Source organism: Chionomys nivalis, chromosome 24 (genome assembly GCF_950005125.1).
Source record: "Chionomys nivalis chromosome 24, mChiNiv1.1, whole genome shotgun sequence".
NCBI lineage: Eukaryota > Metazoa > Chordata > Mammalia > Rodentia > Cricetidae > Chionomys > Chionomys nivalis.
This window is the reverse complement of record NC_080109.1, coordinates 42,049,787-42,065,723: the sequence shown is the minus strand read 5'-3', so window position 1 is coordinate 42,065,723 and position 15,937 is coordinate 42,049,787. Positions and strand designations below refer to the sequence as shown.

At 44.3% G+C, this 15,937-nt stretch overlaps 1 protein-coding gene, 1 non-coding gene and 1 pseudogene across 2 annotated transcripts; 2 read left to right on the top strand and 1 right to left on the bottom strand.

The window, feature by feature from the left end:
• Positions 1 to 806: 806 nt before the first annotated feature.
• On the bottom strand, positions 807 to 15,655 carry Gpr160 (G protein-coupled receptor 160). The gene is made up of 2 exons (XM_057757123.1): positions 15,522 to 15,655; positions 807 to 2,066 (listed from the first exon to the last, which is right to left on the bottom strand). The coding sequence occupies exon 2, from the start codon at positions 2,001 to 2,003 to the stop codon at positions 912 to 914; it is 1,092 nt and encodes a 363-aa protein (XP_057613106.1). The 5' UTR covers positions 2,004 to 2,066; positions 15,522 to 15,655; the 3' UTR covers positions 807 to 911.
• On the top strand, positions 10,368 to 10,471 carry LOC130866136 (U6 spliceosomal RNA). Its single transcript, XR_009056311.1, has one exon. It is a non-coding gene; the product is annotated as a U6 spliceosomal RNA (small nuclear RNA).
• LOC130865948 (CDK5 regulatory subunit-associated protein 2-like) lies at positions 10,890 to 15,623 on the top strand (annotated as a pseudogene).
• Positions 15,656 to 15,937: the final 282 nt, after the last annotated feature.

Here is a 15,937-nt window from a genome sequence, read left to right as displayed (position 1 = left end):
GCCTAGCCCCAGCCTCTAAGCCACTCATGTTAGAAATGCTAGGGCTGGTTCTTGAAACACACGGTGTTTCTAAAGAGCAGCCAAGTTATCTATGTAGCTTAATTCATAATATGAGTTCAGCTTATTCTGACTTACATTGTTTCTCTTTAGAGGTTTTCCTAGGAGATTGGAAGTGATGAGGAGTTGTGCCCAGGAGGTTTGGGAATATGTGATTGCCACTTCTGGGGAAGGTGTCATTGGCATTTATACAATGTGTGGGGTTACCCTAAAAGACAGAATCATCTAGCCCCAAATAAGAGTCTGAGGCTTTTTATAGTCTATGTTGCTAACATGATTATGATCTGATATAAATGAACATGCAATTGGCATGTTAATGGCAACAGCCCCTATGGATCCCAGTTCTATAAGCTGAACAGCTGAAACTTTCCAAGAATATCTATATCTTAGCTTTATTTATTTATTTTAAATATTTATTTTGTATACAATATTCTGTCTGTCTATACCAGACCCCATTACAGATGGTTGTGAGCCACCATGTGGTTGCTGGGAATTGAACTCAGGACCTTTGGAAGAGCAGGCAATGCTCTTAACCTCTGAGCCATCTCTCCAGCCCCCCCTTAGCTATATTTAAAATGAGCTAATATTTCTCTTAAAGTTTATTTATACCAAATAATTTTAAGTCTATTTTTTTCTCTAAAGTTGATAAAATATTTAAGTTCAGATCTTAAAGTTGGCAGTGAAATCTCAACTTGGAGTAAAACATCAAGCTGGCCACACGTTAATGTGTTTATTTTACTTTTGGATTAACATCAAATACTCACACAGTGTTGCTGAACAGGCATAGAAACTTTGTTGTGTCCTTAGCACTATTTAATATCCACTACAGAGAGGCTGTGCTGAGAAGTTCTAAGTTAGGGGGACACGAGCTTCAGTTCTGTGTCCGGAGCCACCAGGTCTGTCTGTGGTGCTTCTGGAGTTCCTCCCAGCACAGCAGCCTGTGAACAGATGATTATGGATACGGGCCTCTCCACTTGCTTAAGTCTATGGACTGGAACAAAACAGCATTTCCAGTTGACAAAAGGATCCAGAGGTAATGTGCTGTCCCTTAAATAAACCTTTTGGCAGTTAAACCAAGAAACTGCAGCAATGAGAAAACTGTTGACAAAGTACAGCCAGGGCACGTTCATTTCTATGTATGCTGGGATTTGAACTCTGAGTGAGAGGGTGAGGACCTGAAGTGCTACAAAGGGAAACCAGGTACCAAGAAAGCACACAATAAGCCTGGGCAAGAGTGCTTCTCTAGCGCTCACTCCAGAGTGGGATGGGAAGGGACAGTAGAGGATGGTCTTGTTCATATAGGATGCTATCCTAATAGCTTGTACCATGGCAACAACTTCCGGCCATGAAATCAGAAAAGCCACACATAAAACTACCAGCATAGACAATGACAGCCAGTAACTCTGTGTGCTGACATAGGAAGGGCATTGGTGCAGAGAAGCGCTGTGTGTCTGCAGGCTTTGTGAGATGGCTGGATCTCCTAGAACATACGCAAAGACTGAAATCCAAGTGAAAATGACTGTCAAGAAATAAAATAACTTTTGCCACTTAGATGAGCGCTTGGTGGCTCCAGACAGAATCAAACAGTAATCTATACAAGCTAGTAAGCAAACTGGATAATGCAAAAAGCCATAAGTGAAGGAAATAATTTGTGTGAGCAGACAAATATGATACTGTGTAAACCTAATACCTAGAACTACAAAGTCCCTGAAGTAGAACAGAATGGAAAGGTTAACCCACAGCAGAAGATCAACAAATGCTAGTGAGAAGCAAAAGCACTCCATAAAGCCCCAGTGGGTGTCTTTCCTTTTCAGCCCTAGCATGAGGATATTCAATAACGTTTTCCCAAGTATGATGAGGAACAATAGACAGCTAACATCTATGGGCTGCTTCGACTGGTGTGACAGGTGCTGGAGAGAGCAGTTCTCTGAAGGAAGAGCTGTCATTTTAATTCAAGACGATCTGATGAAGACATAGGAAAAGAAACAGCTTCACTTTGTTTTCCTTCCCTGCAAAAAAGAAGAAAAACCTTGATGTTATCTCGGTGGTCTCTCTACTGTAAAACCTCACATGCTTCTCCATCTGCACAGACTTGTGACTTGTGAGTGAAGTGGCTCTTCTAGTGACAAACAGATGCACAGACAGTGATCTCTCCTAACATTATGAATAGAGATCACGATCAAACGTGGTCAGTTTTTGAGTTGTCTTTAAATATTACATAAAAGTTTGACTTCTCTATTAAGTATGATTTTTAACAACTTGCATTTACCTCAGTCGGAACATTAGAAGAAGCAGGCTTAGGGTAATCAGCTGCTCCAGACAAGCTCTCTTTGTCCTTTTGACAGTGAAATTTAGAGCTTATGTGTAGGGGTCATTCTGAGTAGCCATTTTCACATTTTTCCATCTAGATTTCTCTGAAGCTCAAAAATGGCTAGGTTGAGAATAATGGGAGCCTATGAAAGAGCAGGATCTCTCCTCAGGATACACTTGTTTAAATGTGGCAGCTGGGGAGAGAACACAGGAAAGAGCAGGATTGGAGGCATAGGTGCCTGAAAACAAAAATACAAGAGCAAAGGGCGGGAGCTGAAGCTTGAGTGTCAAATGCATGGACAAGTGGGAAAGCAGTCAGAGAGGAAGAAGATTCCAGAAATGGCCTTTCAAGAGAAAGAGATTGGATAAAGTTTATTGTCTGGAATATACAATACTCCTCCTGGGTTTGATCCCCAGCACTCTACCCCCTCAAAACCCCAGACAGCAACATATATCTCAAACACACACACCAGCAAGAAAAACAGCAGAATCCTAACAACAAATCTGAGGGATGTCAACAATTAGGTGGGTTAAGCTAACACATGGTAGGCATATCATTAAGATGTGCTGTATGCAGCCATTAAAACATCAAGGGCACAGTGGTAGTACATTTGCCTTGTATGTTCACAACCCTGGGTTGCATCCCTTCTACAAGAACAACATTAAAAAGCTTATTCAGATAGTAAGATTAATTCTAGTGAAAGCACTATTTCTATTCTTGTTGAAACTTCACACATTAACGATAAATTTCTACAATATTTTAAGTGAAACACAAGGTGTAATATTACGCAACATAGAGGCATAGTGGCATGTGTGTTGAATGAATACCAGCTCCTAGGAGGCACAGGCAAGTGGATCTTTTGAGTTCAAGGTAGCCTGTTCTACACAGACAGAACATCCAGACCAGCTAGGGCTGCAGATAGCTCATATAAATAACTTAATGATACACTTGAAAGCTTTAAAAAATAAGAACAGACACCCAAAAGAGTAGACAGGAAGAATTAAACTTAGAGGTGAAATCAATGAAATAGAAAGAACAACAATACAATGAAAAGATGATTTAGTTCTTTCAAAACATTAATAGTATTGACAAACCTTTAGCCAAATTAACCAAAAGATCAAAATTAATATTAGAGATGAGAATGGCATTACAGCAGACACTGAGGAAATTCACAGAATCATAAGGACATGCTTTAGAAATGCATTTCTGTATGTGTACAACCTATCAAAGTTAAAAACTGAAATAGACCCATAACATCTAAAAAGATAGAAGCAGCAATTAAAAGTTTCTCAACTAAAAAAAGCCTGGGCCAGAAAGAGTCAGTTTGGAATTTTACAAAACCCTTAAAACACCAATATTCCTCAGGTTATTCCATTATACAGACCAACTAAAGGAAATTAAGGACCAATATTTCTTATGAATGTAAGTGCAAAGATTCTCAACAAAATACCTACAAACAGAATCTAAGAAGACATAAATGTTAATCACTATGATAAAGTTGGCTTCCTCCCAGAGATATAAGAGTGGTTCCATCTAAGTTAATCAATAAATGTAATCCTTCACATAAATAGAAGGACAAAACCCACATGATCATCTCATCAGTTACAGAAAAGGCCTATGACCAAAAAAAAACAAAAACAAAAAAACAAAAAACAAAAAACAAAACAACATCCCTTCTTGATATATTTTGGAGAAGAGAAAAATGGAACAGGAATGATAAAGTGGGGCAGGGCTTGGGAGCCATAGTAGAGAACAGACTATGCTGAGGGATAGCCAATATTAAAGGCCTTTGAGTCAGTGGTGGTGCACATACACCTTACATTCTGGTACTTGGGAGGCTAGCCAGGTGGGTGACTGAGTTTGAGGCCAAGATAGTTTACAGAGTGAGTTCTAGGACAGTCAAGGCTACAGAGGCTGTCTTAAAAAACAAAAGGCCCTTGGAAAGTACAAGTTTAAATGGAGTTATGCTGGGAGTGATAGGCAATACCCAATTAGATGCCATACACCTTCCAAATCAAACCACCAGTACCTGGGATGGGCCACTTATTATTTTTGAATTGTTTGTCAATGATGTTCATACACCTGCACCCAAACATCATAACCTATTGCCAATGTATTGGTTGCCCTCTAGAAATTGATGGTATAACCCTATTGCTAAGCCGGACAATGGTGGCGCACACCTTTAATCCCAGCACTCAGGAGGCAGAGGCAGGTGGATCTCTGTGAGTTCGAGGCCAGCCTGGTCTACATAGCAAGTTTCAGGAAAGGCTCCAAAGCTACAGAGAAACCCTGTCTTGGAAAAACAAACAAGTAAACAAATCTCTATTGCTGGAGATAACACATACTTGAGAAATCTAGCTGGTACTGACCTGGAAGCTATCCCCCTACTGGCTAGTTTTTATGTTGCTGGAAGATACTATATGTGCTACCAGAAGGGAAAAGTAATTGTCTCATCCAGCTATAACCCTGAGCTATAACAACAACCTGCCTGGTAATAGTGGCACAAATGTTATAGAAGCAACCAACCACTTTTTGATTGGCTTTAAGGCCTGTTCCACAAGATAGAACCCATACCTGAATCTCAATAAGGTCCAAAACCTGTGGTTAGATAGACAGAGTTTTGAGTCCACTGTGTCCTCAAGGGCCTGAAGGGATGGCCCAGGATTGAAGGCTGGGGTTGACGGGCTGGCACCATTCAGTAGGAACTGCCGCCTCGGTTGACAAAGGGGCCTCAGAAGAGGCTGGGGGGCCAGGCCGCCCCAGAAGTGAAGGGCAATCAGGTAGGGGAAGTAACGGTTGGGGTTTGCAAAGATGGTCTGGGTACAGAAGGGGCTTCTTTGGGCCCACGAGGGGCTGTTTTAGGTAGGTGAGATTTCTCTGGGCTAAGATGTGGACACTTCTGTTGTGACTGTCTAGGACTCAGCAGGGTAGGCTTTGGAGGGCTACTCTGCTCTGGGCCTTCAACTAATTGCTGGGGCTGCTTGAGGCCCACCAGTGACTGTCGGCAACTGGACTGACCCAGGAGAGATCTACGGGCCGGCTCTGCTGACTCAGTGTGGATCTTCTGACCTAGCACCATCAGTTTTGTGTGCCATAAACTTATTAAGGTGTACAGTTTATATAAAAATGTAAAAACTATGTTAAAAATACAGTATTTTAAAACTATCTATAGGTATAAAAGAAACCCAAGAAGCAAGCACTCAAGGTTCCCCCATCCTCACTTCAGTTTAACTTGACCCTCTCTGAAAACGGTCCATTCCAGATCTAGCAAACAAGGACAAAGAAATGTAGCTGTCCGGACACCTGATGGATACTGCATGCCCAATGGGGGTAGCCTGAAGAAGGAAGGAAGCCTGGAGGGAAGGACAGACCACACAAAGCTCTCCTTGGAACAAGAGACACATTGGCTTAAATTTAAACATGCCAATGTTGTTTTAAAATGGGAGAGAGGGAGGAAAATGCTGAGGGATCACATTTATAAAATCCTGGGCCAGGAATTGGCTCAGTGGTAAAGAGCAAATACTCCCATAGAGGAGCCTGTTTGGTTCTCAGCATCCACACTGGATGTTTCATAGCTATCTGTAACTCCAGTTCCAGGGATCCAATGCTTCTGGTTTCTATGGGCAGCTCGATTCAAGTGTACACAAACACAATTAAAAATAAATCACAGGGGCTGGAGAGATGGCTCAGAGGTTAAGAGCATTGCCTGCTCTTCCAAAGGTCCTGAGTTCAATTCCCAGCAACCACATGGTGGCTCACAACCATCTGTAATGGGGTCTGCTGCCCTCTTCTGGCCTGCAGGTATATACACATTCAGAATATTGAATACATAATAAATAAATATTTTTAAAAAACAAATCATAAAAATTCAGGGCAGGTGAGCTGGTTCAGATAGTGAAGGTGTCTGCTGCCAAAATGACCTCAGTTGAATCCACAATCCCATGTGATGCAAGGAGAAAATTGACCATTCAGGTCGTCCTCTGACCTCCACACATAGACTGTGGTTCCTCCAAAAATGAATGAAAATTAGCAATTTCTTTAAAGTCCAGCCTTAAAAGTGTATCTCTGGAGTAAAAGAAGCAAGAGAATGCTCTATCTTTAGCGATTCTATTGCTTACATCATCCATCCAGACTGGAATTAGCAAAGCCAGAAAGCGCTGGCTAATGTCTGGAGCACCCAGTGTTCCCCAGGGGCTCAGGAAGGCTCGGTTCTAAAACCTGCCTGGAATGGCTGGATGAGGAGTCTGACACAGAGTGTGTGGGAGAAAACCCAGGGAAGGCACACATCTGGAGGTGGAAAAGCAATTAAAGGGACCACGCAAGAAGTAAAGTTCTGGGTCATTTTACAGTGGTTCCTGAGTATGGCTATAGAAAAGAAAACTTTCTCAGGTGAAATATTTCTTAGAGAATTTTATATATGTAGTCCCTTCTTGCATAATCTACTACAAATATCCAAAAATTCCAATATTTTCTCCTTTCAGTAGGCTCCCAGAATGAGGCGAAATCACCTTCTACTCTACCTGTCTAGAGTTTCCCTTGAGAAGGCTCCACAGGGGTTCAGAGATGTGCAGAATAAGGTCCTTTCCTGTATCTGTTCGTGTGCCTCAAGTGCAACCTGGAGAGCACACATGGAAGTCCTTTCCCAGGCATCTTGTCTTTGAGACAGCAGGGAAGTGCTGGCAGACCTGCGGGGCCCTTCTGTGCTTTCTATCTATAGCACCGCATAGCCCTGGACGTCCTAGAACTCGCTCTGTAGACCAGGGTTCACCAACCCCTGCCTCCTGAGAGCTATGCTAGACTTGCTACACTAACATGCTATTCTTAGTATACTACACTAACATGCTATACTTAGTATACTACACTAACATGCTATACTTAGTATACTACACTAACATGCTATACTAACATGCTGTACTGACTCTGCTACACTAACATGCTATACTTAGTATACTACACTAACATGCTATACTTAGTATACTACACTAACATGCTATACTTAGTATACTACACTAACATGCTATACTTAGTATACTACACTAACATGCTATACTTAGTATACTACACTAACATGCTATACTAACATGCTGTACTGACTCTGCTACACTAACATGCTATACTTAGAATACTACACTAACATGCTATACTTAGAATACTACACTAACATGCTATACTTAGTATACTATACTAACATGCTATACTGACTATACTACACTAACATGCTATACTTAGAATACTACACTAACATGCTATACTTAGTATACTATACTAACATGCTATACTTAGTATACTACACTAACATGCTATACTGACTCTGCTACACTAACATGCTATACCGTTGGCTCCTTGTGTGTTGCTCCACTTACAAAAGGTGTGCTAACCTCTGTGAAGGGAAACAGAAGTGAGCATCATTAACAGCCTTTCTAGCACAGTCTAAATGTCCCTGTAGAGAAAGCCCAACTGCTTCCCATCTCGGTTTCTTTGAGTAGGAAGGGGGAGGCCTGTACTTAGACTGACAGTCCACTTGATGCGGAGTTGGGCACAGCTAACACAGCATCTGCTTAGAGAAATCTCACAGTACAGCAGTTTCCCAGTGTCCACACAAGTAGTTCTTACTGTTTGGTTTAAGGATTTCCTAACACTTTTGTTCTAAATAATATTTTTAAATGAAAAATCACTATATTTTCCCAAACCAAAAACAATTGAGCAAATTTACAATTTCACAATTGTTTTAGTATTTAGCTGAATATTAGCTAAATTCTCATCTGCATTTAATCTGTCTAGATACCCCACATATTGTACTGCTTCTGGAAAATTCTCTGTACATTCGTGAGAGTTGGAGAGTAAAAAGGGTTAGTAACTTCAGGTACTTTTATAATCCAGCAATCGTGTTGCAGAATCTCATTTCTGATCCTAAGTTTCTGCACTGATTGCAGCAGGAGACAGGTGCAGCCGGTGTCCGCACTGGGCCTGGGGTGCAGGACACGGACAGTGCCACAGCTGTCTGTGTGAGGCTGCTGCATGGAAAGGACCTGCGGAGAACACTCCTGAGCTTGTCAGGGTTCCACATACCCTATTCCTAAAATCAGTCATGGCCAAAACCACAAGTGGAAAGGAAGAAAGGGGCCCAGCCTATCCATGAAAGCACCATCTAAAAACAGGCCCCATCCAAATGCAGGGGCTCTGTCACTGCTGTACCCACAGGTTGGCTCAGAAAACTATCCTTCCAAAACATAAATGCACACTCTTTGAAGATGTGATTCTTGTTTGATAGTGGTTTCGAAACTTGTTATATGTAACTGATAAGGTACAACACTGAAGCTCCTGAAATATACACAATGAAAATTTCCCGTTTTATTTAGTACTTCAGCAGACATTACACACCACGTACATATGCACATTAATTCCTAGGTTCTCACGGGTAGATGGGCCATGTGGGGGCATCCTTCAGTGTTCTCTTCCCTGCCACATGCTAGGTGATACAGTTCCGGATGATGGAGGCTCTGCCAGTGTGGGCCCTGGTTATGGGTAGGATGGCTGAGGAGTCACAGTCGATGCACCGCATGAGCACACCTTTGCTGCATTAAGCCACTGGGATTTTGAGATGACTGTTAAAGCCTACCCTGACTAGTTCTCTGTGTTCCTTTGAAAATGTTTTTAAACTCACGTTATTTATTTCACAACAGAAAAACTATTAGAGAAAACTGTAACTTTGAAAAGCAATACAAATGTAAGAAAATTGGTTAAAATTACAATTCAATTTTAATTTAGGTATTCTAGTAGCTTTTAGGTTTCCTTCTGACTTGTTCAAACAGGAAAAGAATATCTCAATTCAGCCGGGCGGTGGTGGCACACGCCTTTAATCCCAGCACTTGGGAGGCAGAGGCAGGTGGATCTCTGTGAGTTCGAGGCCAGCCTGGTCTACAAGAGCTAGTTCCAGGACAGGAAACAGGAACCAAAAGCTACGGAGAAACCCTGTCTCAAAAAATCAAAAAAAAAAAAAAATCTCAATTCAATGATCTGAATTTGAAAGTCAAGAAACGAGTGTTGAAAGAAGGACATACTAAAGAGCAGAAATCAATAAAATTTAAGAACAGCAACAGGGCTGAAACTTCTGTAATCATTAAGAAGATAATTAATGACTATTTTGAACCATTTTTTTCCAATAATTTAAGCATTTGTGATAGCCAGGGAGTGATGGTGCAAACCTTTAATCCCAGCACACAGGAGGCAGAGGCAGGCGGATCTCTGTGAGTTCGAGGCCAGCCTGGTCTACAAGAGCTAGTTCCAGACAGACTGCAGAACTACAGAGAAACCCTATCTCAAAAAAAAAGGAAAGGAAAGGAAAGGAAAGAAAGGAAGAAAGGAAGGAAGGAAGGAAGGAAGGAAGGAAGGAAGGAAGGAAGGAAGGAAGAAAGAAAGAAAGAAAGAAAGAAAGAAAGAAAGAAAGAAAGAAAGAAAGAAAGAAAGAAAGAAAGAAAAGAAAAAAAGTCACATCTTGGGGCTGAAGAGGTGGCTGTTTTTCTAGAGGACCCAGGTTCAATTCCCAGCACCCACATGGCAGGCAGCTCAGAAATGTCTGTGACTTCCCGTTTCCTGCTGAAAAACACTGATGCACATAAATTAAAAATAAACATTTGTGATGAAACAGTATAGATACTACCAAAACTCATCCACAAAAAGAGTGCTAAATATCTTTATTAAGGAAACCAACCCCTGGCTGGAGACATGGCTCAGCAAATAAAAGCACTCACTACTTTTGTAGAGGATCTGGATTTGGTTCCTAGCACCCACATAGCGGCTCGCAGCCACCTGTAAGTCTAGTTCCAGCATCAGCAGGCAGCAGGCACATCTGTGCTGCATGTGCACAATACAGGCGCAAATACCAATACACATAAAATATTTTAGTCTTAAAACATCTGCTTAAAAGCCTTTCCTGAAAAACTTTCAACGTAGTTGCTTCCCTTGATTGATTCCACCGAATGTCTAAGAATAAGTGTAGGGGCTCTCGCTTCGGCAGCACATATACTAAACTGGAACCATACGGAGATCAGCATGGCCCTGTGTAAGGATGGCACATAAATTTGTGAAGTGTTCCATATTTCTAATGGAGTGCTCCCAAATGTGTCAGGAGAAAAGGTCTGTGCTATCAGGGCCTGGAACATGAAGGACTTTGAGAATCAGATCACTGAGCTGAAGGAGGAGATCAACCTGAAACTCCGCATCTACTTCCCCAGGAAAGGATGCAGCAGGAGTGTGCTGGCCACACTGAGCACGTCTACAGGATGGACACTGGACTCAAGGTGGAAGGGAAAGTCTGAAGCAGGGAGAGATCAGTTGCTTATCAGTGCCTCCAAAGCAGTGGAGAGCCTCGCCGAAGGTGCAGCAGGTGGAAGACCTCCTGACGGAAAGATACATCTTCTAGAAGATGTGAAAGCCACCCAGGCAGAACTGGAGAAGGCCTTTGCAGAAGACAGAAACAGAGAAGGTGTTTTGCCTCAGCTGGGAAAGCAAGTTCTCTGCGATGAAGAAGATGCAGACGGGGGACCTGGAGTTGACTCTGGCTCTGGAAGACAAGGACAGACTGAGGAGTTGAAGCTGTCTTTGAAGAGCAGAGAAGCTTTAATTCAGTGCCTTAACGAGGAGAAATCTCAGATGGCATCTCCTGATGAGAATGTGTCATCTGGAGAACTCCGGGGACTTTCTGCCTCTCTGAGGAAGCAAAGGAGAGAAACGCTGAGGCTGCGCAAGGGAACAGCAGAAAGAGAGACATCACTTGGAAGAGAAGATCCAGGCACTTCGGGAGGACCTGAGAGAGAAGGAAAGAGAAATTGCTACAGAGAAGAAAGAAATAAAGAGGGATAAAGCCATTCAGGGCCTAACCATGGCATCAAAATCAAAGGAAAAAGAGGTTGAAGAACTTAACTCCAATATGAAAGAGCTCACTGCTGCTCTCACCAAACCTGGGGAGGCTCCCTTGATAACACAGGCCACAAAATTCCAGGGGTCTGAGGGCTATGAGGCTGCCCTGGCAGAAAAGGAAGCCTTGTTGACGGAGCTGCACTCATGCTGAGAACCGCAGACTGCTGAGGAATGTTAAAATGGTCACCCAGGAGTTGAGTGACCTGAAGAAGGAGAAGCTGAGACTAGAGAGGGACCTAGAGGAAGCCCACCAAGAGGGGAGCAAACAGGCCCACACCTTAGTGAAGCTGAAAAACTAAGGAACGAAGTGAATGGGAGAGAGAAGGCGGTGGAGAGGCATTGCAGGAGTCTGCCGAGCAAAAGCAGTACAAAGCTCCTCACTGCAGAGCAAGTGCTCGGGTGTCTAACAACGTGGAAGTCAGAAGAACCTGCTGCTTTGGGAAAAGCAACAATCAGACTATGAAGGGCTGACGGGGGACTTAAAGACAGAACAGAGCATCTATGCCCATCTGGTGAAGACTCTGCAGGGCTCAGATAGTATCAGCCACCTGCAGGCTGAACTGAACAGCTGGAGCAGGATGGGCCTGCCTATCGGAATCTGCAGAAGGCCCCGTAGGAGCAGCTCAGTGAAATTCGGAGGCAGGAAGAAGAATCGTTTTTACTTCATAGTGATCGGACATCATGTCTGTTTGCCTTAAGAGCACAATCAGTTTCAAGTGGAGCATTTTTCTCAAGTAGAACTCAAGAAAAAGGTCAGTGAGCTCATATAGTTTGTGAAGGACCTGCACACAGACAACCAGCACCTAAAGAAACCCATTTTTGATCTCTCTTTCCCATGGGTTTCCAGGGAAATGACAGACTTGAGTCAACAAAACAGAGATCATGGAGGACTATGCCAAGAGTGACTGCAAAAATGAATATTTAAGGCATATGGATTCCAATATTTTAGACCATGATGGGGCCAACACACTTGGTATCCTTGGAGACCAGAGCCTGGAAGACAAACTCTTAGGCCTGTTTGCCACTTTGTTCCAAAAGAAGGCCACACTGTTGCTGGGAGCCAGACCAGATCTTCTGAAAGCACTGGGTGCCTTGGTTTTGGAACGAATATACTCAGGAGAGCAGAAACTTTCTGGAGATCACCTTGATAGTAAAGCTAAGAAGGCACTTCAGCAAGTAGCTGTTCAGCTGAGAGATGAACTTGACCTTTCCTTCCCAGACAACTCATTCTCCAAGTCACACAATGAACTCAAGTCAACATGGGGGACCTGGCTAGCAAAGACAGATGACAGAGCCGAGGTGGAGCTGAAGAATGCCCCAGTGCAAACTGTCACCATAGAGGACACCTCCATGAATTCAAATCTAAGGGAAGAGAGAATCTTGGCAAGAGAAACCAGAAGAGGCCACTTTCAGCACTGGCCCTGAGTCAGAGGCCTTGTGTGAGATGCAGAGCTATGAGCCACTCCCCTTCCATTTCCTAGTACAATCAACAAGGATGCTGAGAAGACAGACCTGATGCTCCAATTAAAAGCTTCTGAGTTACTGGAAAGTGTGTATGACCTTCCTGCTTCCCCAGAGGTGGTAGCTCAGCTCCAGGTTCTAGAGCTGCAGGGAGCTGGAAGAGTGTGAACCACGTAATAAGAAACTCCATGACAAGCTAATCCTGGCAGAGGCAGTGATGGAAGGGATACACTATCCAGCCCTGCGTTGAGGAATGGGCCTGCAGCGGCTGTGAGAGCAGTCTACCAGGACAACCCAGGAGAGCAAGAAGGACCTGAAACCACACACTCTGCTTGGAAAGACAAAGAAGCGGACAAGTGACCAATACACGAGCTTTGAGATGGGTCCTGAAATGTGTCCACCCGATGACCTTGCCCTATTACCAGCATGCAAAGAGAACACTGGAGACTTCTTAGGCCCAACCTCTGTAGCCACTTACTTGAATTCTAAGAGTCAACTCTCCATTAAAGACAGTGTGATTGGGACTGACCAGTCTGAGAACATCAATATCCCCAATGACACAGAAGCCTTAAAACAGAAAACCCATGCCTTGCAAACCGAGCTGGATAGCTACCAGAACGTCATTGTCCAGTTACAGAAGCCTCTCAGTGCAGTGAGGCCATTATCACAGATTTTTGTGGGGCAGATGGGGCTCAAGATGGCTTGAATAAGCCTATGGGCCAAACAGATGATGAAGAGATGACAGTTTCAAGTTTGCACCAAGTACGGTATGTGAAGCATATGAAAATCCTGTCCGCTAACCCCAGAGATGATTGACAGCTGGATGCCAGAGAGCCTCACTCAGCAGCTGGTGGAACAGAAGGAGTTACAGAAGGAGCAGGATTTTAACTTGAAACTTTTCAGTGAAATCCATGACCTGGAGAACAAGTTCCGAGACCACTTCCTGTCAAGATAGGATTCACTGGTTCAGTCCCAAGCCAGGGAGCTCCCCCTTCAGGGGCAGCAGATTAAGGATAGCCATGACATCTGTCATTTACCATCAACACATGAGCACCATGATCAAGGCATGCGAGGAGCTTCTTCAGGCCAGCGATGTGGATAGTTGAGTGGCTGCGGGCTTCCGGGAACAGCTAACACAGTGTGCTGAGCTGCCTGAGCAACTGGAAAAGCGGGTTCTCCATGGAGCGTTGGCCAAAGTGGAAACTGCAAGAAAGGTTATGAACTGAGAAGGACAACTTAACCCATCATCACCTCCTGCCTGACTCTCCTGGGCCTTCTGCCTCTCACGCACTGTCAGATGGTGAAATGTGTGGTAAGTCCTTCCTGTCCCGAGACCAGAGGGCAGACAACAAGACTGGGAAGCTCCCGACTATGGAGAGCCATTTTCTTCAAGACTTACTAATGGAACACACACAGGAAATTCGAACTTTGAGAAAGCGTTTGGAAGAACCTATTAAAACAAATGAGAAGCTCCGGAAACAGCTGGAACGGCAGGGGTCTGAGACTGACCAATGTTCCACAAATGCTTCTGCTTATGGCTCAGAGCTGCACAGCTCTCTGGCATCAGAGATACATTTCCTGAGGAAGCAGAACCAGGCCCTCCGTATGATGCTCGAGAAAGGGTCCAAAGATAAACAGAAAGGAGATGGGAAATGACTTGAGTCCCGGTCTAGGAAGGCTGCAGGTCTCGAGCACCTTCAGGTAGAGCACACCAGAGTGAAGGGGGAAAATGAGAGGTTACAGAGAGACACGATCGGCAGCTGACCCGGGAGATCTGCAGCCGCCAGGAGCTGAGCAGGTACAGGAAGAAGTGAAGTCAAGGCAGCAGCTGCTCTCACAGAACGATAAGCTGCGCCAGCCCTCCAAGTGGAGCTGAAGGTGGATGAGAAGCTGGATGAGGAACACAGGAAGCTATAGAGTGAGGCCCAAGGCGAGGCATCTAGAGAAGCCTGGAATGGGCCCGATTCTTTCAGCGACCTGCACGGCCTCCTGACAGAGATGAGGGCCCTCCGTGAGCAGCTAGAGAGAAGCATCCAGACTAACGGCGCCCTGAGGAGCAGCTACCACAGGGAGCAAAGACGCCCCAGGAAGGGGCCTCACTCTGGCTGTCAAGGCCCTGTCACCGAGTGGTCCCTTCAGCTGAACAAACATGATGGCAATAAACATACTCAGTGATAACTCATTTGATCTATTTGAGTCCACCCAGGCAATGGCACTGAAATCAGCTTCCGAGACTCCTCTGCTCTCTGGAACTGACGCGGACTCCCTCTCCTGTGACAGTAGCGTGTCTATCATCAGTCCTCCTTGCATGCCCTGCCTGGTGGCTGAACACCATGTGTGGGCAAGCAAGAGTGGCCACCGTATGCTGGGCCTGACTGAGGACTATGATGCCCCCCACAAGCAGATCAGCCGTGGCCAGGGACTTTGCCGAGATGGACATTCACACTCAAGAGGTTCTGAGCCCCACAGGTCAAAAGCTGGGGCCAAAGATTCCACTCTCTGTGCCTCTGAGCAAGTTTCTCTTCAGCATAAACACAGCCAGGCTGATCCCGGAAGAAGCCTCAAGATTGCTGACACTCTTCTGGAAGGTTTCAGTCCCCAAAGATGGCCAGTGTTCACTTTACTGTGAGCAGATTGAAGAAATGAAGGCAGAGATCGCCAAACTACACAGAAAGTTGTTTGAACAGGAAAAGAAGCTGCAGAACCAGCAAAACTTCTGCAGCAGAAAAAGCACCAGGAGAAAGTCATGTGTGATCAGTTGGTCATGACTCACCAAGTCCTTCAGAAGGCCAGTCGAAACCTGGAACAAAGGACTAGGATCAGGACCAGGACTGCCCATTCGGGAACATCCAGTTCCAGGAGTCCGGGCTCATGAGGACATCTTCCGGCTAATAAAGCTTGTGGTTCTGAGAAGAAAAAATAAGTATAGACTGTGAACAGTAGTTCAAGAAAAGTGTACCATAAATCAACACACTTTATGAACATAGTAACACAAACCTTTAAGAAAACACTCACAATGGAATCTACCAACACAAAGTGCTACAGAACCAGTGCCAGTCAGTTTAGAAAATCTAGTAACTCACCATGTTAGCTGAGGGCAGGGAAAGCCTCAAGATCAACGGAGGAAATGCAGAAAGCACTCCATAAAGCCCAACAGGAAACAAACTCACAAGCCACAGACAGGAGCTT